Genomic DNA, 27,985 nt, shown 5'->3' with positions numbered 1-27,985 from the left:
GTTCGATGTCACTTTGAGACACGTGTAACAACATTGTCTACACTCTTTCTCAGTGTCGCTATATGAACATGTGATTTCCTACGGGTAAGAACAGCGGAATTATATTTGAAAAGGGGAAGTTCTTTATGCGTTCGGTCTATATTTGGGTTACCTTTAAAGACAGATTCAATAATAAAAAAGCTCACCATGTTTTTAATAATAATTTTATAAGAAAGGTTTCCAAAACGGTTCTCTGAAAGTTAAGAATACGATGTGAAACAATGACAGTTACGTATTATATATTACATGGACTGTTTTGCATATGAAGGTTGGGCGGTGGTGCAGTGTTTAGTCAGGACTACCAACTCTTTCCGACTCTCACGCTTTCGCAAGAAATCTTACGACAAATCTGTATTATTAAATAGGTTTGACAGCCTATATACTTCCTTGTAAAAAATTCTAATTGGTCAGTTCAGGTGAACTGCCCAGTACACATTTCCAAAATCTGTCAGAATCCAGTTTAATATTTCACAGGAAAACACTGTAATTCCGTTCGTAATCACAGCTTTGCCTACTTATATTGTGGTAGTCAGGTTTTGTGATCTAGGTGAACTAGTCGTTTTAGTGTATTTGCTTACTTATGTTTGTTGATAAGATCATATACTATTGACATATTTACATCTTAAAACCAACTAACTTATATTCATATCATTCAGATAGTTTAAAAGACGTCTTCTTCATTCATTGTGTTCAACAAAGGAAACTACACTGCAAAGCACACTTGTCTTTTAGAAATACGTATTCATGCTGTCATACGTTCAGGATACAGTGTATGAGTATTACTGACGCTCCAAATGATCGTCTGTATTGACCGCTAGGTGGTGCTATGAGTCAAACCCTTCAGAACAGCCGGGTGCAGTTTTGCTTATGCTTCACTCTTAAGTATATTAGGCCTAATCTGCCGGGCAATAATATAACGCATTTATCTTCCATTCACTAGTCGTGGTCAGGGTTACAGCAACACCAACAGCAGCAACAACAACAGCAACAACAATAATAATAATAATAATTCCCACAGTCAAACTACAAGTGGTTAAGTGTCTCTAAATAGGCCATAATGTGCATGTGCGTGTGTGTGGATAAAGTATCAAATGTTCCCCACGATGTAATAAAATCCTGTTTGTTTGTTTTTTTTTACTTTCTGGGGACCATTTTTCAGGTCCCCACAAAGATCTGTGAACGCAATCAAAAACCTAAAAATGTCTCACAATTTGCCTGGTTCCTTATGGTTAAGGTTAGCGCTGGGTAAAGGTTAAGGTCGTCATGTTGGCATTAGAGTTTTCCTCATAGAAATGAATGGAGAGTCCCCACAAAGATACAATTACAAACCTGTGTGTGTGTATGTGTGTATCTGTCTGTGCGTATGTGTGTGTCTGTGCATGTATGTGTGTGTGTGTGTGTGTGTGTGTGTGTGTGTGTGTGTGTGTGTGTGAATGAGTGTCTGTGTGTGCCCCCCATACCCTGCACTTACTGTTATAGGATCCATCCTGTCCCACCCTGCATTGGATCAGCAGTTATGGGTGAATAGTAATGATAAAAATAATATAGGTGCTGAGAAGGTGGATGGATTGATGGATGGAATAACAGTAATGCTGAATAGTATTTTAATGTATGTAAATGTCGGAAGATTTTCATAGCCCATTGTAGCTCAAAGACTGTACCAAGTAAATGTAATTTTTCAATCCTTTTGTTTTTTTCCACTTAGGACTGTTACTAAGACGTTGTTGAGATGCAGTGACACATTTCAAAACACATCAGTAGCAATAACACTAACGCTTGTGTCACGTTAAATAATCAGTATTTTTAGACTGCAAATACTCTCTAGCTCTCACTCTTCCTGTCATGCATGTAGGTGTTGGGCGGTGCAAGAATAAGCCAGGGATGCTAAACTCCATCCTCATGTGTCTTCGCTCTGTTATTCTTGCCTCTTATCCTGCCATATTTGGACTGATTAGCAAAGTTCCAGGCTATTAATGCCAATGGCTCTGGCCAACTCCAAATATGCTCTTCCTTTTAAAATATGCAATGTATCAAAACTGCGCAACTAAATAAAGTAATTAAGGCAGCAGATCGGAGTTAAGACCTGCATTACCCAGCTTGCCAGGAAATTAGTTCCCCCATGGAGAACATGGAGCCCCTGCTGGCTTTGGCACGCTGCGCCCTGCAGGTGGTGCTGTGCGCTCGCCGGGTGTGTAGCGCCTCCGTCGGGCTGCTGGGGCGCGATCGGCCGTCTCCTGCGCGCCTCTCAGTTGGGCTGTTCCATATCCCATCATAACTCCTGCACTCTCAGAACAATCACTTCAGGCTAAAAGAGCTAATTGAGCTGTGGCTTACGGGCCCCTCGTTTGTCTTGAGGGGGAGTGATTTGTAGAAATTTAATTGGCCATTTCCGCTTTTTGCTGAGCACACTGAGAATAGCAAGGTGCCGGCACCTTTGGAAGTGAGATTGTGCTGAGCCAAAATTAGCTACAAATAAAACAAACACGCTGAGATGTGCCTCTTGCGATGCAGCACAACTGCAGTGTTGGGCTTTATGTATTTAATTAAATGATGTAGTTACTATAATTTAATAAATAACACTGTATTTTGGGGTGTTCTTACGGGTGCCTGTTTATTATGGTTGTTTGTCTACACATGCGTATTATCTGCGCTTAACATACATCGCGATAAATATGTGAAATGTAACTCCCTTTCATTTTGTGTTACATTGCGGTTTAATTCTGGCTTTCTGACTGTCAATGAGCTCAAACTCGCCACACAGTGCTATCAGACAGAAGCATCTTGTTACAAACCACCGTACCTTCAGTGGAAGACAGTTTTTCAATTTACAAATGTCTTATATGGCTTACACTGTAATATTGTACAGTGTAATATAACATGATCAAGGATACAGGTTTCGTCTCGGGCTGTGTGGTGTTTGCAGACGGGATCGTATGACCTGATGTTCAACTTCCTGAACCAACCCTATTGGAGCGTTTTTAAACAAGCCACTTAAATCGAAACCTCCCGTGGAAATATCAAGCTATGATATTTTTTACTTGCTTTAGATAAAATGAACATCTAACAAACTATATATATATATATATATATATATATATATGACGTGGAAGAGGGGCACCCGAATTGCTACTCAAGGACAATTTTAGCATGTGGTGTATTTTTGAGAGGGCAGTTTAACACTGCGCCTGTGCTTGGAGAATTTCTGCTTAGTTGTGCAGTTTTTGCCAGCTTGCAACTTGTCATATTTCTGTGAAACCAAACTGGAAGCAATAAAGCCTTGATAGCATATACTGAATATGCTTTTCCATACTGATTGGCCATGGTTTCAAATGACCCTTTTAGGAAAAACACATACATTTTCAATAACTGCCTCTTTTCTTCAGAGCATGATGTCCAAAGTCAATAGCAGGAGACACTGCGAATAAAGTAGGGCAATGTGGACAGGAGACCGGTTCATGGCAGGCTTTGTGCATCCACACAACATATTCACACAGGCACACACACATACACACACTCCCATTCACATACAAAAGGCAATTTAAAACCATCAGTCAGACTCATCAGGGTTAGTTTGTGACTCAGCAAGTTCAGACGCTGTGCCTGTTAGTGGAAGGTCATTCGTTCTAATGTACAGATTTGCAGGGTGGTTTACTCTTGGGCCCTTGAACAACCTCCAGTTGGTGCTGGGACTGGCTGACCTCACTTTCTCAAAAATGTACGTTGCTTTGGATAAAAGCATCTGTTACATAAATGTAATCAATTCACCGGTGCCAATCGTTTTCAAGCTTTGGCAAGTAACCAGAGGCAATGCATGCAAACACAAGGAGAACATGCAAAGTCAGTGTACAGAGGAGGGGGAAGATTTGAATCCTTCTATGCTGGAGGTTCAAGGCAACAATGCCACTGCCCAACTAGAAGGAAATCATGTAGACAAAAGATGTATGTTTCATACCTAGACGTGGGGATGGAGTGACGATCCACATGCAGGTTTCAAACACCAGAGGGGATGTTATTGATTTATAAGAAAACACACGGCAAACCAGAAAGAAAGGGACCGGGGGAGGTCAAAATGAGAGGCAGGAGGATAAATCTGAATGGGCAGGGGCAAGGTACAAAAGGAAGAGCCAAATAAAACACTAACAGGGGACCAGACAACAACAAGCAGGAACCAAAGCACCCAGCACTAACTTCCACACTAACCAACAGGGTAAGGGCTCAGGCAGGCAAATATATTCACAGATAACGAACAGCAGCTGAGGAAAAGGTGAGAACAATTCACTCAAAAAAAACACCAGGGTAGGGTAACCTGGAACTATAAGGGCATGAGTCGGGATGGCCAGTGACATCTGCTGGCCAAACCGGAACATGACACTACTGACAGAGACAAATCCTGACAGTATGGAGTCTGTCTCTACAGAATCAGCCCTAAATGTTTGCAGAATTGTAAACAGTAAATAAGCCAGAATGGCAGTGAAATGTCCCATTTAGAAGCCATGTTGCAGTGCCTGGAATCCTCTTGGAGAGAGTGCAGTGACTGCAGTGGCGCTGAGCACATATTGATTACAGCTTGTTTTTTTTTAGGTTTTTGGTGTTCAGTCTGATGTGCTTCAGAGAGGGAGGTGGTGGGCTGGCTGCCCTCAATGGCCTTAGAGAGCGCTGCATAGCTGTCAGGCGCAGGGCACATACACAGCCTACAGTCTGATTTACCACATCTGATTGTTTTCCTACTTACTCTGCCATCTGAACCAGTGGCATACATGAGGTCGCCAAATCTGACACTTTTTTATCAAAAAATAATGTACTCTGACATCCTGGTTGGGTAGGTGAGTAAAGCATTAATAGCAAACACAGATAGCAACCTCAGGTATGACCAATTACCTTCCAGATGATATAGAAAACTAATTAGACATCGACTGTGTTCAACTGCAATGAAGACAGCAGCTCCTGTAATAAGGAAACAAGGACATTTCAGGAGGTCTTTGGAATAAAAAAGGTCAAAGGCTTTAAATATCCATTGGGACACTGTCAGCACCATTATTAAGAAGAGGAAGGTGTGTGGTGTACCTCCATGACCTAGCCTGGAGCAGGGTGACCGAACCAGGAGTGTGCGAGTGGGGGGGGGGGGGGCAATGACCTCCCTGAAAGAGTAGCTGGCCTTTTGTGAAAGGGAGGGCAGTTTGTACAGTTTACAGCGACATCACACGCTCTGGGCAGAAAATGACACTCAAGCAAGAAAAGGATTTGTGGTTAATTCTGAGAATTTACTGGGCAGGGGAGTCCACACCTACACTTTCTTAAGTGTATACGTTATGATTTTCCATATTCAGGGGTCCCTATAAAGTGCTGAGCCCCCAGAATCTGCTAGGGTATCCAAGCCCCTCCAACACCCCTGAACCTGTGTTTCCGAAAAATTCAAGAAACAGGAGCAGAGGCTCTTCGCACGCAGGCTGTGTGATTAACGTGAGTCATCCTGTCCTTATTTCTCAATCTGCCCTGAGAGGCGGGTGCCGCTGCCGTCCCCGTCAGTGACATGGCGGGGGTCGCAGCTTCATGTTTTCTCACGTATTTTAAACGCTCGTCAGTATCCTTGCGGGATCAAACCCCTGCGACTTTTCCCACTTTCCCTCACGAGCTCCCTTTTCTGTATTCACAGTGATGATAGTGTCAGAGTGCAGAACGCAAGGCCTTCTATCCAGTAGCCGCAGTTGAGGTTTGTTCGTACCGTCGAGTGCCGTGTTCCCGAGCTTTCTCTCATCGATGTTATCATTTACGTTTATTTTTATCCTATTTATGTACACATTTCTAATTTGAGTATCACTTGGCTGGTGGTTAAGTGAGGTATATACAATCGGATTCAAAAAGCCATGTCATTTCAGGAGAGCAGGACCAGCCACCGATGGCAGAATGTAGGTAGGTCAATTTGGATAATTAGAATTGAATTACCCCTGCATTCCGGATCATTCTATCGCTCTGGAATTAATCTGCTCGCTCCCCAGCACCTGCTAGGCGGAGCGGCCCGGCGCTTGCATGCTGACCCACATTCCAAATCCCTGGGCCTTGTTTATATTTTTTAATCACCTCTCTTCCACACTGTAATTACAGAGCATGTTCCTCTTTAATTGCCTCTTCCGCGCAAGCGTGGTAGGGGGGCTCTCGAGAAAGTGATGCTCTTCAGGCCGGCAAAGAAGGACACCCAAAGATGGAGAGGGGTGATGGCGTGCAGGGGCACAGATAAGGCTGCCGGCACGGGACCCTCGCTGCATGTCCCAAAAACACATGGATGTTTATTTGTTTATTTTTTTTGTCATTCTGCTGCTAGCGGCCAGATTTCTACATCCAGGGGACCTGCTCGCCCGTCTCCTTCACATTGCGCTATGCTGACCTCCCCCACAGACTCTCTTCCTGCCGTTTGGACCGTTCCGATTCTGCCGCCCCTTCTCCTTGTGGGTGTTTTCTGAGCCGCTTCCAGCCTGACTCATGCAGCAACCCTAAACTATTTAGATGAGGCGCAGAAGAGCCTGTTTGGGAGGGGGGGGGGGTAGAGGCAAACCGATAGAGATTCCCCCTACAGGGGACAGTCACTGGTATTCCGAGGCCTACAGTGGTGGGTGATGCCCTGTCAGATTGTCAGAGTCTAGGAATGATTAGTTCTGGTGCTTCACAGGATAGGTTCCAGGGAGGAGGTGCCCATGGCTTCTCATCTTCGTCTCTCCTTCTTTCCCAGAACCCTGCCCCAGGGCCGAGCTCGCGCCCCCCCCCAGCCTGGGTGTCCCCTTCAGCACCAGCTGGCGTCACATTGGCTTGACAGGCGCACTCTCTGCCAAGGTGCCGCGCTGTGATTTCAGCCGTTTTCATCTCTCTCTATTTTTGCCTGCATCGTCTCCGTATCCCGGTGAGCTGCTTCCCCTGACAATCTCCCAGCTCCGTCCTTCCGCCAGCTTTTGATTTACAGGTGATTTACTTGTGCATCGTATAAACTACATGGGCGGTAGGGTGGCTCATTGACTCACGCTGTTACCTCACGTCTCCAGGGTTTGAACAGCGCCTCCCCTCTGTGTGTGTGGGGATTACGTGTGCCCACCCATGGAGCGGTTTCTTCCTACAGTCCAAAGACAGGCAGGTAGACTAGCTGGTATCCCTGAATTGCTCCCAGTTTGTCAGTGTATGTGTGAATCGTCCCCGTCCGGGGTCGCTTTGGATAAAAGCATTTGCTGAATGGATGAAAAATGTAAATGAAAGCACATCATGTGGTGCATGATCCATTTATACGTGACCGTCCCATGTGGGAATGTTCACACCATGAGTTCCTTTCTCCAACACAGTACTGAACGTCCCCCAGCGTGTTCCAGGCTCACTGTCATGACGACATCGCTCTCGCCAGCTGGGAGTTCCCCTGGCCCTCGTCCTGTCGCTCCCCCTGCCCTGCGGGACTGAGCGGGGCGCACGGCCTCCGCCTGCACTAACGGGGCATGGGGGTGGCTCTGCACAGAGCTAAAGGCACTTTCATCATACTGGAACTGTACGGTGTGTACGGAACGCAGCGATGCTCCTTTATCTTCAGTCATTCCCTTTTCCTGTGCTTTATTTTTAGGTCTGTGTATTTTTTTGACATGTCAGGCAGGTATTGTAATGAATGTGCATTCAGATGGTTACAAATACCAGAAAACTAGGCTAAGAACAAGGCTATTTTTACCTGCTCGAGATTCTCGCCTCCTCTCGGCAGTGCTGCTGCGGTTGCTAAGCACCCCCTGGGCTGCAGCAGGCCGGCCGGCATCCTTCTGTTAAACGGCAGAAAACCTGCCGCGGCAAGAGGGAAGCTTGTTGGGGTGCAGGCCACGGCACAGCTCTCCCCCCCCGCAGCCCCTCTGGTCTCCCTTGCTATAATGGCTGATCTGAGTTTGCTTCAGGTATATGAGACAGCGGGTTACGCTAGCGGACAAGCTTTGAGATCTTTGGGATTCTAAACAGCCCCAGAGGAGGGAGATGTCCCGGGTGCTAAAGTTGGAGTGAGCCCCAGGTGTGTGCTTCATTGTATCTCCATCATTTGGAGGAAGGGGGGGTCTGCCGGCATTTCGGAGATTAGTTACAAAACAGAGCTGAGCTCTACAGCTGCCCCAGGATAACTGTTGCTTAATCCTCATGGACTGTTCATGTAATGACCTCATCGCTGTAAATTACAGCTGTACGGTCGGCTTGAGAAACGAGCTTTTTATTTATAGAGGATTACTGCTTATTGGGATTTCAAATTATCTTCCATTTATTTATGCATTGTCAAATTGGGAAAATTACAAAATGGAACTTTTAATAATGCGCTAGTACTGTGTCAGCATGCTACACCCCACACACGCACACGTTTAACAACAAATTCACAGTTTTTTCTATAGCATGTTTGTGTAACCCGGGTTCGAGTCTCCGCCTGGGTTATATGTGTGTGGAATTTGCATGTTCTCCCCATGTCGTCGTGGGGTTTCCTCTGGGTACTCCGGTTTCCCCTCACAGTCCAAAAACATGCTGAGGCTAATTGGACTTGCTAAATTCCCCGTAGGAGTGCATGTGTGTGTGAATGGTGTGTGAGTGTGCCCTGCAATGGGCCCCCCATCCTGGTTGGTTCCCTGCCTCGTACCCATTGCTTCCGGGATAGGCTCTGGACCCCCCACGATCCAGTAGGATAAGTGGTTTGGAAAATGGATGGATGGATGGATGTTTGTGTAATTATATAATTCTAATTACATATTTGTCTCTAATCTACTGTGACTGTAACCAGCAGTTTAGGAGATAGTTTGATATTGGAGGGACACAGATTAAAAATATAAACGTAAAGGCCTGTTTGTTGAGGGGGGGGGGGGGGGGCAAATTAAATATAATAAAATAAATAATAAATAAAATAAATACTTAGGTATAAAAGAATTACAGAGCCTATGCCTTTGGCTATGGGATTTTTTTTATTGCAACTCTGATTAACCCAAGAATAGGAAATAGGAAATTTACAATCCACAGCATCAGTCTAATTGAAAATTAATTGAATTATATATGTTGCTGTCCTTGAATATCTCTTTGTAGGCTAGCTAAACTGTTTTCTATTTAACATGACATTCCAGTACTTGCACCTCGTACCACACTGGCTCAAAATGAAGTGGTATAAAGCATTTACTCCTGCTGCTTGTCATGGCTCAGATGGATGGACCATTATATTATTGTCACTGGCTGTAGCCTGTCTCGCTGTTCTTGTTTTATATCTAAGCTTAGCTGTGTGGGGATACATTGCTGATATAAATGACTACTGTGATGTCAGGGTAATAGTGAAGTACACAGAGATATATTTGTGTAAAAAAAAGCAAAATATTTAGGTGTAAAAGAATTACATCTATAGTTATTTTTGTTGTGCCCTGTGATGGACAGGAATCCTGGGGTGTCCCCCACCTTGTGTCCTGAAACAGTACAGGATTCGCATTTACTGTTTAGAGATGCCAGCTAGCCTGATTGTATCTTTTTGGCCTGTACCCAGGGCGAACTCAAGGCGGAAAATCCACAGCCAGTGAAGTGGGGGGGGGGGCAGCCCATCACAGGGCACGCTTACACATGCATGCCTATGGGAAATTCAGTAACTGCAATTAGCCTCAGCATGTCTTTGGACTGTGGGGGGAAACCGGAGTACCTGGAGGAAACCCCACGACGACATGGGAAGAACATGCAAACTCCACACGCATGTAACCCAGGCGGAGACTCGAACCCGGGTCCCAGAGGTGTGAGGCAACAGTGCTAATCACTGCACCACCATGCCACCCCTCTCCAGCAAGTACCTTATGATTTTTTCATTTTTACAATTCATATTCCAGTGGGACTTGATCTTAGAAATAGCTGTGCCGTTTTTAACTAAGTGTGAAATGAAATGCCATGTTTTGCGCGAATCCAGGATAAATCAGGCAAAAAAAGAAGACATTCGTGAATTTTTTTATTGTGCTATTATTATTATTCACAAATATGTTTATATTTCAAGGAGCATCTTTTTAAAGGAGCTGTGTAGCAGATTGGGACACCATTTTGGTTAATGGTGAGAAAGATGTTTCTTCATTTTCCCTTGGAAGCTCGTCTGTGCTCCCCCACCCCCCCCCCGGCGCCATTCTCGCTGGCCTTCACTTCCGGAAGAACAGAGGTATGTGAGATACCAAAAGGACGGAAGTGCTCTTCAGACGGCAAGACGGGGCGGCCTCGCCCTCCTGGTCGTCATGGGCTCTGCTGACTGCCTGCGAGATCCGTCTTAGTTTCACTCTGTGCAGGATCATCACTCCTGCTAAATTTATTTGAATTAACTCACTCCTAATCACCTTCCTCATTAATTATGTGCCAAAAATCCTTTTCTTTTTTTACTCTTGGTGCTGACTGATCGTATGCGAAATGCCCTGATATCAGGATGATTTAAACAGGAGAAATCCATTGTTGGTGTATTAATAGAACAGCTATTATCTAACAAACGGGCTGGTGACATTGCAGATGTTTGCCATGGAATATTGCAGACGTATTGATAGATGAGTTAATTAGTACGTGGAGACAGTGGCCGTCGTGACTCGCAGTCTTTGGCCTTCGTATAAATTGCTGGAGACAACAGATTTTTTATTTTTTTTTTAGAGAAAGAGAAGCTGCTGCCATCGGAAGCCCTTGTGGGATACAGTGAAACTGCAACAGATACGTAGCAGTGTGATTCTCACTGCAGTCGTTTGGTATATCACGTTCCTCGAAGTAATGAAAGCAGAAAAGCCACGCGTTGAACACACACATCACGGGCACTGAAAGGAATGGATATCACCACCTATATTCTGACTTAAGATTCAAATTTCACTCGCTATTATTAATCCTGCCAGTCAGAAATAGGACCAGTGTTAGTTATTTGTTGTTACTCCGTCATTGCAGTTAGTCTGTTGCTAAGTAACCCGTTCTGGTGAGCTTATGTGACGGAATTTCGGGTGTGAATGGGTTCCTCGGCTTCTGCCTGTACATTTTTTGCACAGCTATATTAGGACGTGGTGATTGTGAGCCGAGTAGCAGCGCAGTGAACATGCTTGATGTCCTGCTCTAGGGATCGGTCAGTCGGAGAGAGGAAAATCCACGAAGAATTGCAACTTCGGGGAGGGGGGGTTCTGAGATGTGCAGGAAATGTAAGGCAGTTGACAGTCAACAGGCAGGCAGCACCCCCCCCCCCCCCCGGAACACAAGATAACGCAACAATAGAGAGAGAGAAACAACAGAGAACTCCAGGGTTGCCAGATTGGAGGCCAGTGCTTTTTCTGTCGGAAGAGCACAGAGTTTAGCGCTCTCCTCAGAGCTGAAAAGTTAACTTTTACTCCTTTAAGTGCTAATTGGTGATCAAAAATCATCCTCCAGTCTCCCGGCCATCAGCTGACACGTCCGCTGTGTTGCTGGCACGGAATTAAAAGATTCATCAGAACAAGCATGTTTTATTGAAAAGCATTTTCATGATGGATGGAGGGAGAGCTTTGAGGTTGGGGGGGGTTATAGTCATAAAGCCGTGTGCCGCTTCTGGAAAGTGCCAGGCATTAAGCTCTGCTGTATTTCCCATAAACATGCACACTGTCCATCTAAATCCCACATACCTAACTGCCTAACATCAATGCACTCTAATGTACTTGCCATAAAGACTTTACTGGAGCCTATGAATTCTGCCTCATATGCATGCAGGAACTGCAATACCAAATCATAATGTAGATTCTGGAATTTATTAACACAGTAAGACAGCATGCATGTAAATTAGGCCACATTATACAATGCGATACCATGATATGGTGACAAAGGAATGTCACTGTGAGCTTCACAAAATGCACTGCGCAGTGTGACTCAGGACATCCCATGATCACATTGGGGGTCTCTCAGAGCAGGGGACACGACCCTACTCCCTCACCTCATCTGGCCTTGCCCCGTCCCTCTCCCCTCGATTAGACCGACTGCTTTTTTCTGTAATACACGGCCATGAATTGTTAATGCCCAGCGATTGCTTGGCTGTGCTTCGCTGAGTTTCTGCTGGTTAATTAGGCCTGCGGGAGGCGGTAGAGAGGCAGGGACAGAGGGGGGAGGGAGAGGGCTGCTGTCACCAAGGCAAGGAATCAAGGGAGAAGTTTTTTCCTGGGGGATGCCTATTTTGCTGGTGTTTAGGAGAAACAGAGTCCTCAGGTGTGTCAGGGAGACATAACAGCCCAGGCACTTGGGAGATGTGTCACATGTTCCCAGCATGCACCAGGAGGACCTTTCTGCGTCTCGAAGCGTATGAGGAGGCTGGAGAAGGCAGCAACAGGGACTTAATTTGGGAACGGGAGTGGAGGCGGACTTAACGGATGCTGGAAGCAAAGAACAAAAGACAGCAGCCGTGTGTGGGAAAGACAAGCAAGAATACAGGTGGCGCAGAAGGGTTCCATAGAGGTCAGGGGTCTGGGTGTAGTTACTTAGGTGAAAGAGATCAGAACTGGACCTTAAACATATTCGGGTTAAGGAACAGGTGAGTTCAAGTCAAATGACCTTGCCCCCAGCCCAGATGTCCATGCAGTCTTACTGAAAAATACTATAAACCTCGTAAAATCCAAGGAATTATGGGCAATATGACATGAATGAATATTAAGTCATACACTCAGTCACAATATTTAATTCATCTGCACTGTAAATGAAAATAAATATAGAGGCAATTAATTTTCCTGTCATTAGCGTGGTATAACCTGCGCCTCCTTGAATAAACCTGTGCTGCCTGACACTCATGACGACGCCCCCCTGGTCACTCCGCTGTCTCCCTTAACGAATCACAGATGCAAGGGGCTGGGGAGCCTCTCCTAATTAATCCCTGATTCAGGCACACACAGAAGCACCATCATTTCCACAACGCAGGAACCGCACGGGGGGGTGTTTGAGGACTGAGGGCTTTCACGTCGTCGCCACGGCAGCGGGAAGCGGGGGACGTCTCATCTCCACACGCTGGTGGGAAGCGAGCATGCCTTTAAAAGCATGTAACATGGTGCCGGCTCTTAAGAGCACGCTATGCTCCCGCTTGGTAGCGATGTCGCTACTGCCTCTCTCCCCTCACTGCCGCCTCCCAGATGGGTCTGGGCTTTCAGGCTGCCGCAATCCAGGCCAGTGCCTCGGCCCACAGCAGCTACCCGCCTCCAGGGCTGTGGGCTCCTTTCTCGCCCTGCCTCTGTGTGCACATTGAACTCCCATGTTCCCCGTGTGTCAATTCATGTGGCTATTTCCTGGATAAGAAGACATATTCTAGTTGAGCCAGTTTTCTCACCCTAGTGTGTGAATGCATATACCTGCCATGCAAATTTGTCAAGGTGTCTCCCAGCCTCATGCCCTGTGATGGACAGACATCCCACCCACGGTGTCCCCCAGCCTTGTGCCCTGTGATGGACAGACCTTCCCACCAACGGTGTCCCCCAGCCTCGTGCCCTGTGATGGACAGACATCCCACCCACGGTGTCCCCCAGCCTCGTGCCCTGTGATGGACAGACCTTCCCACCAACGGTGTCCCCCAGCCTCGTGCCCTGTGATGGACAGACCTTCCCACCAACGGTGTCCCCCAGCCTCGTGCCCTGTGATGGACAGGAATCCCGTCCAGGATGTCCCCTGCCACATGCCCAGTGCTTTCTGGGCTAGGCTCCAGGCTCATTGAAAAGCAGTTATGGAAGATGGATGGATAACAGGTACTCTTGCTAGTTGCTTTGTCCTTTTTTCAGTCAGAATTGTAACATAATGGCGTTTGTTTCGTTTTTTGCTTTTTAAAAATAGTTTCTATGGCCTGCCCCAGATGCATCAGACAGCTGGCTGACTGTCCTCTTAGATTTATTGGGGATTTGGAAAAAAAAATCTCCAGCAGCTAAAAACCACAGACCGATAAAAAGTGCCCTGAGGAGAGTAATGAACGAGATGTTGCACCTTAAAGCTTCGTCCTGGCTTCCTTTCTTGATTTCCACTTATCTAATTAAGGCCTCAGTGATACAGGCCATTACCCTGGAGACACAGGCCAGGGGGGCGACTCGGTCCCTGGGCGAACATCATGAAGCACTGACACGCAAACTAACAGCAGCATAAAATGCGTGAACGCGAACCGCGCGTGAACGTGAACCGTGTGTGAACGCGAACCGCGCGTGAACGCGAACCGCGCGTGAACGCGAACTGCGCGTGAACATGAACCGTGTGTGAACGCGAGAGGTGAAACCGCAAGCAAACGGACCCGGACTGAGCGTTAACATCAGCCACCATGTCGTATAACTGGAAACTGATTTCAGAGGTAACAAAATTATGGTGGAAGCTTGGTTTGCACTCATGGACGGTATGACAGTGATGCAAAGCCCTCAGTCACCGGAGCAGGGAGTGACCAGGGTTCAGTGACTGAACACGCAGCCTGCCCCTGCTTCGTACTCACAGTTGCCTTTCTTCTGTTCTTTTAGCGCTCACTCCCCACTACCAGGCTGGGCTTCAGAGAGCTGGCAACCCGGCTGGTTGTTGGAGCGGTGATGGTCCCCAGGCCCCAGGCACACTTTTGGGGGGGGGGGTTGTTCCCATAGGGATAAGTCCCGTGATCCAGGGCAGGTGAGTAATGAGTCCCGACGGGCAATCCGAGGCTGTTTGTTTGTCGACACAGCTCTGCCTCTCTCTGCCGACCATTACAGCCTCATCACACATCCTGCCCCATTTGAACACCTCGGCCTTCAAGAATGGTCCAGCACGCACCACTATCAAGTCAGGAGCAGGGGGTCCATATCTGGGACTCCATCCATCCATCCATCCATCCATCCATCTTCCGTAACCATGTATCTGATATAGGGTTACATAAAGTCTGTAGTTGATTCCAGGAAACACAGGGCGCAAGGCAGGGGACTCCCAGGACAGGATGTCAGCCCATTACAGCGCATCATTTGAGGGATTTGTGCCTCCGGAGGTTAGAGCATTGTGCCTGCAAGCAGAAGGTTGCTGGGTCAAATCCTGTCAGCTGAGTGATGCCACTGTTGGGCCCCTGAATAAGGCCCTTACCCCCCCCCCCAGTTGCTCCAATGATTTCTTTCTCAAAAAAAATACATTTCTTTGAATGTAAGCATTTTCCTGGATAACTGCAAAATCGTCTAATTAAATGTGAGATCAGATCACAGCTGCCGTGACGCGAGCATGACTTCATGTCAGAGCTGGGGAGCGAAGGTATTGGGAATTTTGCACAGTTTGATTTTTTCGCAAGCTAAGCATCAGAATGGCCCCGGCTGGTTAGACAGGCGCTGAAACGGTGAGAATATGCAGGTGCGTATTAACTCTGCTGCTTCTCGCTCAGCCCTGTCCGCCGCTGTGCCAGAGAGCGACGATTCAGCAGGAGCGCTTGGGAAACGGGAACGGGCACTTCGGCGAACTGGGAACAAACGTGGGGCCCTAGCCAGGAAGCGACAGCCCCCCGCAGTCTGCTGCATCAGGTGTCCTTTGGCCCCTGCGTGATAATTCATAAAGTGTTATTAGATGACTTCCTGTCAGGTTTACGTTGGAGCGCCACTCGAAGCCCCTAATGGACTCCTCAGCAGCTGACCTGGGAGGCTGTCTGTTCTTCTACAGGAAAACTTCAAACATGTTAATGCCACTACTGGCCGAGGTCCAAGAGACTACTTTAATAAAGCAGGTGGCTCTGTCTCCTTGATCCCGCAAGCACCCGGCTGCACAGGCACGGGTGGGGGGGGAACATGGGTGTAGGGTGGTGGTTAGAGGTGAGGTCAGACACTGTGGATCGAAAGAGTGAGAGAGAGAAAGAGAGAAATCAAGAGAGAGCAAGCAAGAGAGAGAAAGAGAGTGAGAGAGAGGAAGAGAGAGAAAGGGATCAAGAGAGAGAGGATGTAAGAGAGAGATCAAGAGAGAGGGCAAGCGAGAGAGAGAGAGGACTGGAGGGCACCGCAGTGAGTGGAGGTGAGGTAAACGCTGCACTGATATTGTGGAATTTCTGAACCTAATCCAAGCGTGACCTAGAAATCAGGTTAATGCGAGATTGCTCCCCCTGGCCGCGTGCAGATAGGGCCAGAGCCTTGGAGACGGTACCGTAAATCCCGGACGACCCGGCCGAGGCAGTCACTGGGCCTCACTCGCAGCTGCTGTATCACATCCTGAGGTTTTTGCCAGGTTTTGAAAATTTGTGAGAATAGTATGTTTTTTTTTACTGTGGCAGGGACTAATTTCAGATCTCTGTCTGTTTCCGGGAAGAGCTGCCTCTCGGAACTGTGTGACACCTTCATGGGTCGGATATGCAGGACAGCTGAGTGAAGAAAATGCCTGGATACGGATATGCATTTTAAGTGTTCCAGTACCAGTCCGGAGATCCATTTTTTTAATGCATTGTTCATTCATTTTCATTAGAATTACTGAAAAAGGATGGCTGAGCAGACAATTATCTTAATATACATGAGAAATATGACCCTGGTAATCCATCCATCCATTTTCCAAACTGCTTATCCTTCTGGGTCATGGGGGGTCTGGAGCCTATCCCAGAAGCTATCGGCATGAGGTGGGGAACAACCCAGGATGGGGGGCCAACCCATCGCAGGGCACACTCACACGCCATTCACTCACACATGCTCACCTATAGGCAATTTAGTAATTCCATGTTTTTGGACTGTGGGGGGAAACCTGAGTACCCGGAGGAAACCCCACGATGACATATAACCCAGGCGGAGACTAGAACCCAGAGACATCAGTGCTGACCACTGCACCACTATGCCACCCCTATGGTAGTATTATAGGCTCATTATCTATGTTCTTGTATATTACCTGAACAATGAAAAGAATGGTTTTTTTACTGGCTAAAGTAAACACAAATTAATCGAGAGTGACTCCTTGGCTTCACACCTCCTCTTGGACAGGAATGTTGAGTGTTTTTCGCAAGGCATTGTGGGATATTCTTCTGCAAAGCGTTGCCTTGGCTGTGCCATTTGACTTTGCCACAATGGTGTTCCTTAGAGGGCTGCTTTTTCACATTCTACACGCTTTACACGTCCTAACATGGCTGAGCTCTTCAAAACAAACGGTCCAAGGCTGCTTTTCTCAATTGAGCAGTTGTCTGTTTTGCAGGGATGGGTCATGCATAAAGCTCTGCATATCCATGTTGTTTGTGTGTGTGTGTGTGTGTGTGTGCCTGTGTGTTTATGTGATCTAGCATTGCAGGGCTGACCCTGCTTCCTGAAAAATGTGCGTAGCTTTGGATGAAAACGTCTCATAAATAAAATGTGAAACGTAATGGCCAGCAACCTTTCGTAGACTGGACCAATGCAGTTCTGATTCCTGGACACATCTTGCATCCTAGATTTCCTTCATTTGAAGGCATTTTCTCCTAGATAGAGGGATGAGACTAGCATGCAGAAACCTGGACAGAGAAATGACCCGTGGATGGCGTGATGGCCTACAGCTGGTGAGACTAAGTTGGAAAGTTGTAATGTAGAAATAAATTGGACTGAATATCTCATTTTGACTCACGGTGGATGAGAGTGCCACGTCGCCAAGCTTCCTTCCTCCACAAGAGCAGAGGGTAATGGAAGCTGGGTAACCTGGAGAAGACCTCTTCTATCAAGGGCCCCCTGCTTGCGAATGTGGGAATGTTAATGCACCCTGGTAAACCACAATTTCATAGCCAGCTTCTCCTTCACTGTGCTGCTGATGATTTGTTAATGTAGCTCAGAGGAGGCTGAGTGCTGCGGTTATTCAGGCCGGATTCGCAGTCATGGGCCGAGGGTTTCGCTTTAGAGAAGGGGGATGGGCAGTGGGCGGAGAAAGGGGCGGGGCATTGGGCAGGTACAGGGCGGGGTAGTGGCTTGTGTGCTGGACTCAGAGAGCAGCATGATTTAAGCACTGCAAATGCCAAATTGAACTGGGCAGCGTGAGCGTAACCTGCATCATCATTCAAAATATTAATTTCATATTCATCTGCTGTGTGGTTTTGGGGTGTGGAAAAGAAACATCAAAGTGACAGAAGGAAGGAAGGGAGGGAGGAAGGAAAGATGAGTGTGGGAGAAACTTGGGTCTTGGGAAAGGAATGTGAGGGTGGCAGGATCACCTCAGCTGACGTCATGTGTGGTTCATCAATGCAAAGGAACGTTATCCAACAGTTTCAAGAAACGTTTTGTTCTTATTCCACTTCAATCATTTACAGCTAATCATACACAAGTAATAATAATCAAGTCTCAAACTCTCTAAAAACCACCAATTTATTCGATATCACAAACTTATTTTTGTAAAACATTCCATAAAAAATGTAAGTTATTGCTCATAATCGTTGAACTAGTACATGATCTTATGCATAATTAATCACTCAAATATATTTAGAGATAAACAGATATATCAGTAGTTTTTAAATATATTTTTATAAACTATATGTTTTACAAACAGGTTACATATGCATGTAAGACTTATAAGTAAATGGGACATAAAGTCATGTTGTTGCCTTAGTTTAAAAGTGCCATCACCTAATGGATCGTGCAGTTCAGCATCTCAGCCAGGGGGCGACCTCTGTCTCGACCCAACACGCACACGCACACGCACGCAAACGAGCACATGGACACGCACACGGAACAGTGCAGAGCTTGCTAATGGCAGCCTAACCTATTACATTGACATTCTCCTTAAGGAACTAGTTTACAAGGCCATTTCCGATGGTTACAGGTGTTAGAAAAGGCGAGAGGAAACCAGATAGAAAGTTTATCATCTAAAACACACCAAACCCACGAGTGATTTAACAATCCACATATAAATAAAATAAATTAACAGACCCTAATAGTCGGCAGCTGTACTTATGTAAAAAACGGTCTCCATTAGTGTAGTATTTGCTGTCACATCGCATGCATCAGGCTGCAGGAAAACCACTAGCGTGGATCTGCTGCTCTACGTCTTAAAGTCACAGGCGGCAGAAAGAGTAAAGTCGAGATCAAACTGCATATACGGGAGTATTAGAGTATATAAGAGTAATGGTGGGGTGTCTCGCAGTAACTATACAACAATGCCATTGGGCGGCGTACACTCGGGGGGGGGGGGGGGGGGGAGGCGTCCTGTGGGGGCAGGACAGGCAGCACGGTGGCCAGAGCCCAGGTTTCGGCGGACGGACAGGGCTGCTACCCCAGTACCCTGCTGTTAAAGGATGGTGCACTTGCCCTTCTCCACCCAGGGGTTGTTCTTCATCAGCTCGGGGTTCAGGAAGGGGTCCGTCGGCACCCCGTCCTCGATCCACTTCACCAGGCTGCGCGGCGGAGTGAAGGCCAAGAGGAGGCGCCGGAGAGATCGGTGATGGGAGGAGAGATCGGCCATCGTGAGTCCACACACATACACACACATAGGGCCGACTCTACCTTCCCAGAGGTCCTAGGCAACACTTCACTTAGGCGGCCCCCTTATCAAGGAAACCAATGATCATTTCACAACCGAGGTAATTCCGTGGCCCTTGGCAACCGCCTATTCTGTCTGTAGCTACAGCCGGCCCTGCAAACACACATATTTTTTGTACTAGCAGATATTTAATACATACCCTCAGAAAATAAAAAGTAGGACCCTGCTTGAAATGACCCCTGAATGTGTCTCCCTAGCAGGCTCATTGCTTGAATGTGTTTCCTGTACTTTGATCTGTGTAACAAATTGCTTTACAAAAATATGACTTATTTACGTGCATCACTGGCATCTCCCGTCACTCCCAGGATGGCCTGGATCCTAACACTGGGCATGTAATCTTCAAATCCTTAGAGACAAAACCAACACCCTAACCAATGCGCCACCTGCTGCCCGTAGATGTTTTCAAGGCGATGGAAAGTTCCTTCGAATGTATTGAATTGATTGACACAAATCCATGATAAAATTAGATGGTCGTGACCTTACAGTTATGTAACAAAAAGCCGGGTTCTGCTGAGGGCACAGCACCTATGCTCGGGGGGGGGGGGGGGGGGTGGGGGGGGGATGGAGCTCAAGACTCATCTGTCATGCGTGGGGTCATGAAACCCCAGAGCTAATTACTGCAACTGGGTGGCAGCTGATTTCCATGGTTTGGCACAGTGGCAGGATACAGAGGAAATCTGCATAACCCATTATCAGACCCACTAAGAACATCCCATACCTGCGAGAAGATTCCCTATTTGGACAAATGGGTCAGCAGCAACCCTCCCGGAACGCCAGTGGAGAAAGCGCCGGAGGTTACCGTGGTGAAGGAGGCGGAGTCAAAGGCCACCAAGTGGGGGCGTGAGGCCGGAGGACGGCGGTACGGAAATGGGGCAGGGCAGGCGCTGATGTGGTAAAGCACCTCACTGACTATGGTAATAAGGTGTCATTTGAATAGACATTAGTCAGTAACCATGTCAAATGTGTAACATTAATGTCTGCGATGCTCAGAGTGAAATAAGAGCTTTCAGGTCAGAAATCAGGAACTCAGGCCTTTATGAACGTACGCACACTTACACGGGCAATCAGAAATGCATATCTGCTGTTCAAGTGGTGAGGGATCTGTGCCCATCTCTGGAAGATTGTGAATACAAATCCTGCAAAAATCTCTGTTGGGCCCTTAAGAATGGTTGGTTACCCTGCTGATCTGCATGTGTACCGTGGTTTTTTTGATGAAAGTGTCTGCTAAGTCTAAGTCAGGAGAGACACTCACTCAGTGACAGTTTTGGAGGACTTCTCTCTTTTGAAGGCCAGCTGATACTTCAGGCTCTCCACCTCCTTCTTCATCTGGGGCAGGTCCATCTCATCCATGACGGCAGTCGTATGTGGGCTCACTCACCACGGGACTGCTGGGCACACGAGTGCAACGAAAGTAAGAACGCCGCACACATATCCTGCGTAAAATGAGCCGATGCTGCCGATTGGATCTCTACAGGCTTGTATTTCCTTTGCTGATTTGCTTAGCGTATTCTGCATAAAGTGGCACACATTAAGAAATCACAGTGGAATAAGATTTCATTCTGCATAAAGTCAGAGGAAAACCATGTGTGAGATATCCTTATTCGCTGAAATGGAAGATACTCATTATTCTGAGATTTCACCGCAATCTCAAACGACACTGTCATGTAAGAACACCGGAGAATAAACTAAACTTGACATATTGAATATTGATGTAAATATTTCAAAGGGTTAAAAAATCCGTATATGAGGATTTAGTTATTAAATGGGGCCAATTTCATTTTTCATGAACCCATTTTCGATTAGGCACCTGAATAAATTCCCATAAGATCTGAATTCAAGGGCCACTTTCCGCTTAAGGCCCTTGGCCCTGAGCAGCTTAATTTCAAATCATTTCTGGCCGGGGCTGAGCTTTATTTTTTAGGGTAGATGTGAAGCCTGGGGAGACGTTGCAGGGCAAGACCGGGATGAGAAATGGGTCGTCCCACAATTTAGGTCACCGATCCGAGCCTCCAAAGAGGAAGAGCCAACTTCAGCCTCGACAAAATGCTCCTCGAATCCCTCTGTCCAGATGGAGGATTCTAATGTTCGCGAAGCCATAGACGTAGCCGAGGAGGCACGGCGCGAATTTTACTGATTTTGTGTACAAATCTCAGGCCAGATTAATTACCCTCTGTTTTGCTATTTACTTTTTACCACAGTGAATGATGGTACTGATGCACCAGACATGGCTTTATTCACCAATGCCTGATGACCAATGCTGACTCTCTTTCCTTATCGTCGTTGTGGGCTGTAAGTTGTATGATCCTTGCTTACACTCCCAGCCTGATTCATTTATAGGTACCCTAATAATTAAACTTGTATGAGCAAGGAAATTTTGAGGAGGAAAAAAGTGTATCAATCCTTAAAGGTATATCACTGAAACTGTCCAACATAAAATTAATATTACATAGTCTAGGTGATGCAAAACTACAGCAAACTAAATGTGCATGTATTCTCCAAAGACTTTAAGTTGCTTAATCCAATAAATTAGACACTTATTTAACAAGTACTGAAAAACAACGGTAACATTATAGTAAAGTGCAATCATTTTAATACTCACTGATATCTCAAAAGTGGCCCTAGCAAGTCAAGCCTTAAATTGCATGGATATCGCATATTGCACTCACGCCTTCAGTCTGGAAACTGACGAGAGCTTTAAATAAATATTAGTACGGTAATGATGTCGAATATATGTGGGTCTATTTCCGTGAACCATATGGAAGCCAAAAACGATGAGCATGATCTTGCAATATCTGGAGTTGTTGGACGCAGCACAGCCTTGGGAAAATAGTGGTTTGTTTTATTTTATTATGCTAAGATATCAAAAACGGTTTTTAGTAATCTACTACGTTAAAACACTAGAGTGTTTCTCCTGAAAAAAGGGGAAAAACGAATGTTTAAACACGGGCAGTGTTATCGGTGAAAATCGCGCAGGGAGTCTAGAAGGCAGTGCTAAAGCTTTCATATAACCACGCCAAATGAATCGAACTGCGAAATTATTGCTAATATTTTCCGGTGACCATCTTATACACCTTTAATTCCAGGCACAACTTCCTATTTTGCTAAATTCATACATTCGGTGCAGTAATAACACAACCTACAGACGTGGGGGATAAGATGCCAAGAAGAGCAAATATTTAATTCCACCTTCCTTTTTTGCCATTATCCCTTACCTTGCCGATCGGAAATCTGCTGCGGGAGAACGCCGGCAGAGCTGCCCGTCTTCTTCAGAAAGTACTCCGTGTCCTAGAGGCACTTCCAATTTTTCCAGGTTATTCGAGTCCGGAAAAAAATGACTTGAAGGAAAAAATGCTCTATTTTTGCCGGTATTCCACCAGTATGATGCGAATACCATTAAATCAGGATTGCATCAGTAAGGGAGAGACAGTATTTTGAATGTGATGTCTGCAGGAGAGCTGGGATCCAGAGGAAAGGCTGGATGCTGTGGCTGCCGTGGGCTGTCAGCGGTACTGAGCGCTGCCCGAGCCGCTAATACAGACGCCCAGTGCGTGTGCGCGTCCCGGGGGCGAGGCGTGTGATGGCAGCTTATCTACCGCCAGGGGGCGTGCTCTCGCTCACTCCTCCGTGGCACAGGTGTCGATGACAGGCATTCGGAGCCACGACCCGGCCGCCGATGCCTTTTACTATTACGGTTTAGAGCAGCTAAATATACTTTTGAAAATCCCAATCGCGGTTTTATGTTTGCAGCTTTGGCGTCAGTGCATTCACGTGTACCTTCCAGCTCCTTTACAGTATTATGGGGCGCCATCTAACTTAATCTTAGTTGCGTAAGTATTGAAATTAGTATACAGTAAATCTGTTGAGTAGGCTGTACTTTATTTATACATTATTGTATATGTACGTGTTTTAGGTTTTTGATTTTCTTTAATAGATTTGCTGTCTTTAGTACTGCAATGACTATCCCGTCTATCTTTATCAGTATATCTATCCCGTCACGAATGTCGCATTATGTGTTCAACGTTATTTCGTTTCGCTATATATTGTACATGGTTGAGATGATAATAAAGCTTTATGGATTATTTGATTTTTTGAATTTGAATAAATACTGTGGGAGACTATGAGTGGGCAATAAAACTACTGAAAGATTATGTATCATAATGTGTATGTGTTATTTGTACTTTAGGCAAATATGACAACTTTAAGGGATGATTCAAGACTTTTGAAAGCCATTGTATATAATACAGTATATAAACGTTAGGCTCATTGAATTGCCCATTGCATGTGCGCCCTACGATGCACTGGCTTTGCTGCCAGGAATGTGGTGCAGGTCCTGCATGACCATGTACTGCATGTGTTTGGTAGATGTATCCTTCATGTCCTCCATATTCAAAGAATACAGTGCCTTGCACCTGTCCCACATTTCCTTCATATCATTGTTTACTGTCAACAATGACATACAATATGCTACCAGCTTATGTTCATCCTCAAACAGTTGGCTGTACAATGCAGTTTGTAAATAAAGCTTTTTCTTTAATAACAATACACATAAATGCTGAGCGTAAGAAGCACGGACGACTTCTGATTGGTGGACTGGGTGTTGAGTTAGTACAGGAGTTAGCAGTATCTTTGATGGCCATTAGGTTGGGAAGTCTGTCCACATTTCTCTGCCGTGTCACTGGGCGGGGGGCGGGGGAGGCACCATCTGAACTGAGGTGCTGGTTCAGTCCCAAAGACGTGTGACACCGTCGATGTGATTTACAAAGTATGACATTGTAGGTGAAGCCTCCAATCTAAATGGAGAACTGACTCATTCATGGATTTCGGCTTTGAACATGACCAGTGTGCAGCTTGCTTCTCACAAGCAGGCCAATTCTTTCTTGTTTTACAATGTCAGCATGGTGTTATTCTGTATAAGTGCAGGGATGCACTACACACCCATGGAACTCACCTTGGGGAAAGTCGATTGTGAAAGGTGCGATATAAAGATACACTGAATTGAAAAATGACTATTCATTCACTCATTACATTTGATGTGTCACATCTTCGGGAACAGCACTGGTCAGGTGGAGGTCACGGCTCAGATTCCTCTCAAGCAATTTTCACAAAATAGGCAAACGGAAAGAGTGATTGATGACCAATTTGCACCTGTATGGAAATGACAGCAGACACATGCTTCTGGTAAGAGGCCATGCAAATCACAGATACACTGGCATCTGGGCATTTACCTGCAGGATATTCGACAGTCAAATTCAGTAGCCAGAGGTGCGGGGGGAATCACTGACGAGAGACACCTTAAATGACAATTGGAAATATGTTCCCGTCACACGCTTCAATGTTACTATCGCCCATCCCTGCATCTTTCAACCATAGGAATGACACCATCACATCAACTAGGGTCCTCAAGATTACCGTAATGCTAAACACTAAACCAGTAACTTTTAGTTTTCATCATTTGTTAGTATTTTGATACCAATTCATATGAGTCTTCATTTAAACATCAATCCATCTTCCAGCAGCTTATCTAGTACCAGGACTCCGGGCATTTAAATAAATCTAAACATTTTTAAAATGTTAAATAATTCATGTCAAAGGCAACTAACCAGGAATATGTTTGCAACGAACTTGTATTAGTTTCGGGTTTTTGTAAACATGACTTGACCTGGTTGAATAGGACACAAGATGAAAGGTCTCGTTATTTCAGAAGGAAAGTAGGGCAACTCAAGGTCAAATAAGCCGAGACCATACTTACATATAGAAGCCTAACCCATATAAATACCTGGCAAATATTTACATATTTATTGCATGGGCAGAAATTGAGACGCCTCACAATCACAGGGGTGCAAAATGACCAAAGAATGAGCAGCAGTTTCACACGCATGCAAAACGCATCTCGCTGCCGGGTTTGGCGACTCCACATTTAAAGGAAACCTGTCGACAGCCAATCACCACTTCGGCAGTCAGACACATAACTTACTGCAGTTACAGATTACATGCACCTGCAGATACATTAAGCATTAATCAAATCAACAGAATAGCTGTCAACACCACACAAGCGGCATTAAGGAGTCAGATGCAAAGAAAAAGCCACTGGACCAGCATCCACAATCAAGCATAGGTGACTGCATAGCAACGGATATCTGCTGAACCTCATGCTCAGAAAGCCTGTTCTGCGTCCATCTCCCCCCCAATTGCTATGCTGAAGGGACAGATTTACATTCTGCTGGTCTTTGCTTCCACCAGGGATTCACTGTACGAAGCTGAGGACAGTCATCGCAGAGACCGGGGAAATTTGGAAAAGCATTAACCAATACAGTGAATACTCCAGCACTCAAGCCGCAGAGCATTTTATCACGGCATCTGTTCCCTTTCATTCCAAAGCAGAGCAGTATTAAGATCACCCAGTGCCAAAGCGCCACGGTAATGTCGACTTCAGCGCTAATGGATCATTTGCATGAGGCCTCCACCGTGTTCTTCCCCTGTGAAAGCAATCCGAGAGGCACGCGCACTCCTACTAACAGCTGATGGGGTCAGCAGGCCAAGGAAGTGCCTGGCCATAATGGAAGGGCCTGCTTTCAGGCCCATTAGCTTTAGCAAGCTTGACACACCGGCTGAGAGCAGATTGACGTGCCGGTATGCAGATTCTGCAGAAACAGCATTAATACTCAAACACTGAAATTGATCAGTTGGTCATATTCACTGAAAATCTGCATTTATTTTAAGCCAAAATTCCCCATGAATTTTGAACTGTATATATTCAGTCACACTTGAAAATGTATGAGGCAATATCATACGGCACAAAACACAAAAAGGTACAGTATTCAGAAATTGACACAAGTCTGAATTTGGGCAAATGCCCCAAAAGAACTTTATTATAATTTATTACCTCTTCGGGCAACACCACAGAATGGGAGACGTAATGCAAACATTTTACGGATGAGCAAACGGCGCCATCAGCCTTTTCAAAGTGGAAATGCAGCTCGTTGACATGCACAGCACGGGAGGCGCCACATGACCAGTACAGGGTCTTCCAGGGATCCAAAGCCTCTCGTGCGCCACACCCGGACACCTGAAGGAAAGCGCCACTTTAATCACCAAGTAGACTCGGATATTACAAGACGACTGGAACCTCAGTTTCAATCAAAGCCGGCCAAGCAATGCCGTTTATGCATGAGATGTGGCAATGCATCAGTCACCAGCAGCTCACACTGCTCGATCAGACACGAAGTTCAGAGATACTTACGTTGTTTATGGCTTGACTCGCGGGGAAAAAAAAACCTACAAGTAAAAGGTACGCATTTTATTAGTTTATCGATGTTGGATAGATCGTTTATAAACTACCTGCACAAGCCTCAGAGAGCATTTAAGATCAAAGTACTATAGTACTCATACGAGGTGTCAGAATGGATTGGAAGATTCATCAGTGGCTGACAGGAGAAAGATCTGCAAACTGAGCGAGACTGAAGTCTTACCTTCAGCTCCACCACAGCCCTGGACCGCCAGCACCCAGCCTCGGATGGTGAAAGGGTCATACCGCAAAACAGTTTAACCCGGGCAAGCTGGACAGACGGAGGGGAAGAATCGGGAATGAAGTTACAAAATTAGTTCAAATGGATGTAGTTTTACCTCATTCAGTAAATCCCGAGAAATATAACAGTTAAGAAGCTAAGAAATGCCAAGCGAGACTTACCGGCTGTCGGGCGCTGAAGTCCGCACGGAATCCACATCCCGAAACTTGGATTTCTCGGTCACAACCTAGCTGTTTAATTTACAGCTAACTAATCTTGATCTAGCAACTTATTCAAGGATGTTAAGCGTAACCAATAAATTCAACTGACGCAGAATCAGTTCAAGGCCACGTGGCGCCCACGTGTAAGTGCATACTGTTAGACCACGATTATGGAATTACAACTGATGACCAAACAGAAAGCCTACGCAAGACGAATTGATCAGTAGTTTCATATTCTTGAAAAAGGATCCACAGTTTCTGCCGAGTAAGCTTAAACTTCTACAAAAACTTCAACCGCAACCATTTCGGAAAACTACACAACGGCAGTGCTCTTTTTTGGCAATACTGAACGAGCTGCGTCCGACATAAACTATGTTGAAAGAATTAGCCATTACTCCGTATTCATGCACACTGATCGCTTGGACAAATCGCAAGCTATATTACACCTAACCACGATTTCTATGAGAAAGACTGAATAGCTCCCGATGTAGGCTTTTATAACAAGGTCCCTTTCTTAGTGGTAGCCATTGTCCAATCATACGAAGGGATACTGCTTTGAAATTTGGTTTACTTTGCCCATAGGACAGTTAAACGGCCAATCATAGAAAGCTGCTGCGTAGAAAGCCGTGCGTATATGGCTATGAAAAATCAGGGCTATTAATTTGTCAAGTTAATAAACTCTTGCGCACCATTATCTGTACTGCCAAGCAATTTTCCAGATTGAAAATTCATAGAAATTGAAAAATTCATTTTGAAATATCTCATTTATATTTTTCCTTCCTGTGCAGCGAAAAAAAAACTATACGTAGGATCCGCTTGAGTCACACA

At 45.8% G+C, this 27,985-nt stretch overlaps 1 protein-coding gene, 3 long non-coding RNA genes and 1 other non-coding gene across 6 annotated transcripts; 2 read left to right on the top strand and 3 right to left on the bottom strand.

The window, feature by feature from the left end:
* Positions 1-11: 11 nt before the first annotated feature.
* On the top strand, positions 12-8,329 carry LOC125741633 (uncharacterized). The gene is made up of 7 exons (XR_007397822.1): positions 12-84; positions 5,367-5,499; positions 5,693-5,749; positions 5,916-5,949; positions 6,764-6,931; positions 7,071-7,159; positions 7,362-8,329. It is a non-coding gene; the product is annotated as an uncharacterized LOC125741633 (long non-coding RNA).
* A 1,695-nt stretch (positions 8,330-10,024) lies between these two features.
* LOC125741634 (uncharacterized) lies at positions 10,025-15,057 on the top strand. Its single transcript, XR_007397823.1, has 3 exons — positions 10,025-13,739; positions 14,487-14,628; positions 14,709-15,057. It is a non-coding gene; the product is annotated as an uncharacterized LOC125741634 (long non-coding RNA).
* A 3,179-nt stretch (positions 15,058-18,236) lies between these two features.
* gng13b (guanine nucleotide binding protein (G protein), gamma 13b) lies at positions 18,237-23,004 on the bottom strand. 2 transcript variants are annotated; one of them, XM_049012798.1, is made up of 3 exons: positions 22,644-23,004; positions 20,684-20,816; positions 18,237-19,285 (listed from the first exon to the last, which is right to left on the bottom strand). In XM_049012798.1, exons 2-3 carry the CDS (start codon positions 20,779-20,781, stop codon positions 19,180-19,182), a joined length of 204 nt encoding a protein of 67 aa, XP_048868755.1. In that variant the 5' UTR covers positions 20,782-20,816; positions 22,644-23,004; the 3' UTR covers positions 18,237-19,179. The 2 variants fall into 2 exon arrangements, with proteins under 2 accessions (XP_048868755.1, XP_048868754.1); XM_049012797.1 differs by having other exon boundaries at positions 20,684-20,819; positions 22,644-23,001.
* A 3,264-nt stretch (positions 23,005-26,268) lies between these two features.
* LOC125741631 (uncharacterized) lies at positions 26,269-27,919 on the bottom strand. Its single transcript, XR_007397821.1, has 4 exons — positions 27,119-27,919; positions 26,901-26,987; positions 26,672-26,706; positions 26,269-26,497 (listed from the first exon to the last, which is right to left on the bottom strand). It is a non-coding gene; the product is annotated as an uncharacterized LOC125741631 (long non-coding RNA).
* On the bottom strand, positions 26,776-26,857 carry LOC125743204 (small nucleolar RNA SNORD60). The gene has a single exon (XR_007398314.1). It is a non-coding gene; the product is annotated as a small nucleolar RNA SNORD60 (small nucleolar RNA).
* Positions 27,920-27,985: the final 66 nt, after the last annotated feature.

The sequence above is a fragment of the Brienomyrus brachyistius genome, chromosome 5 (assembly GCF_023856365.1).
Source record: "Brienomyrus brachyistius isolate T26 chromosome 5, BBRACH_0.4, whole genome shotgun sequence".
Taxonomy (NCBI): domain Eukaryota; kingdom Metazoa; phylum Chordata; class Actinopteri; order Osteoglossiformes; family Mormyridae; genus Brienomyrus; species Brienomyrus brachyistius.
Note: the sequence above shows the minus strand (reverse complement) of the source record. Positions and strands in the feature narration are given on the sequence as shown.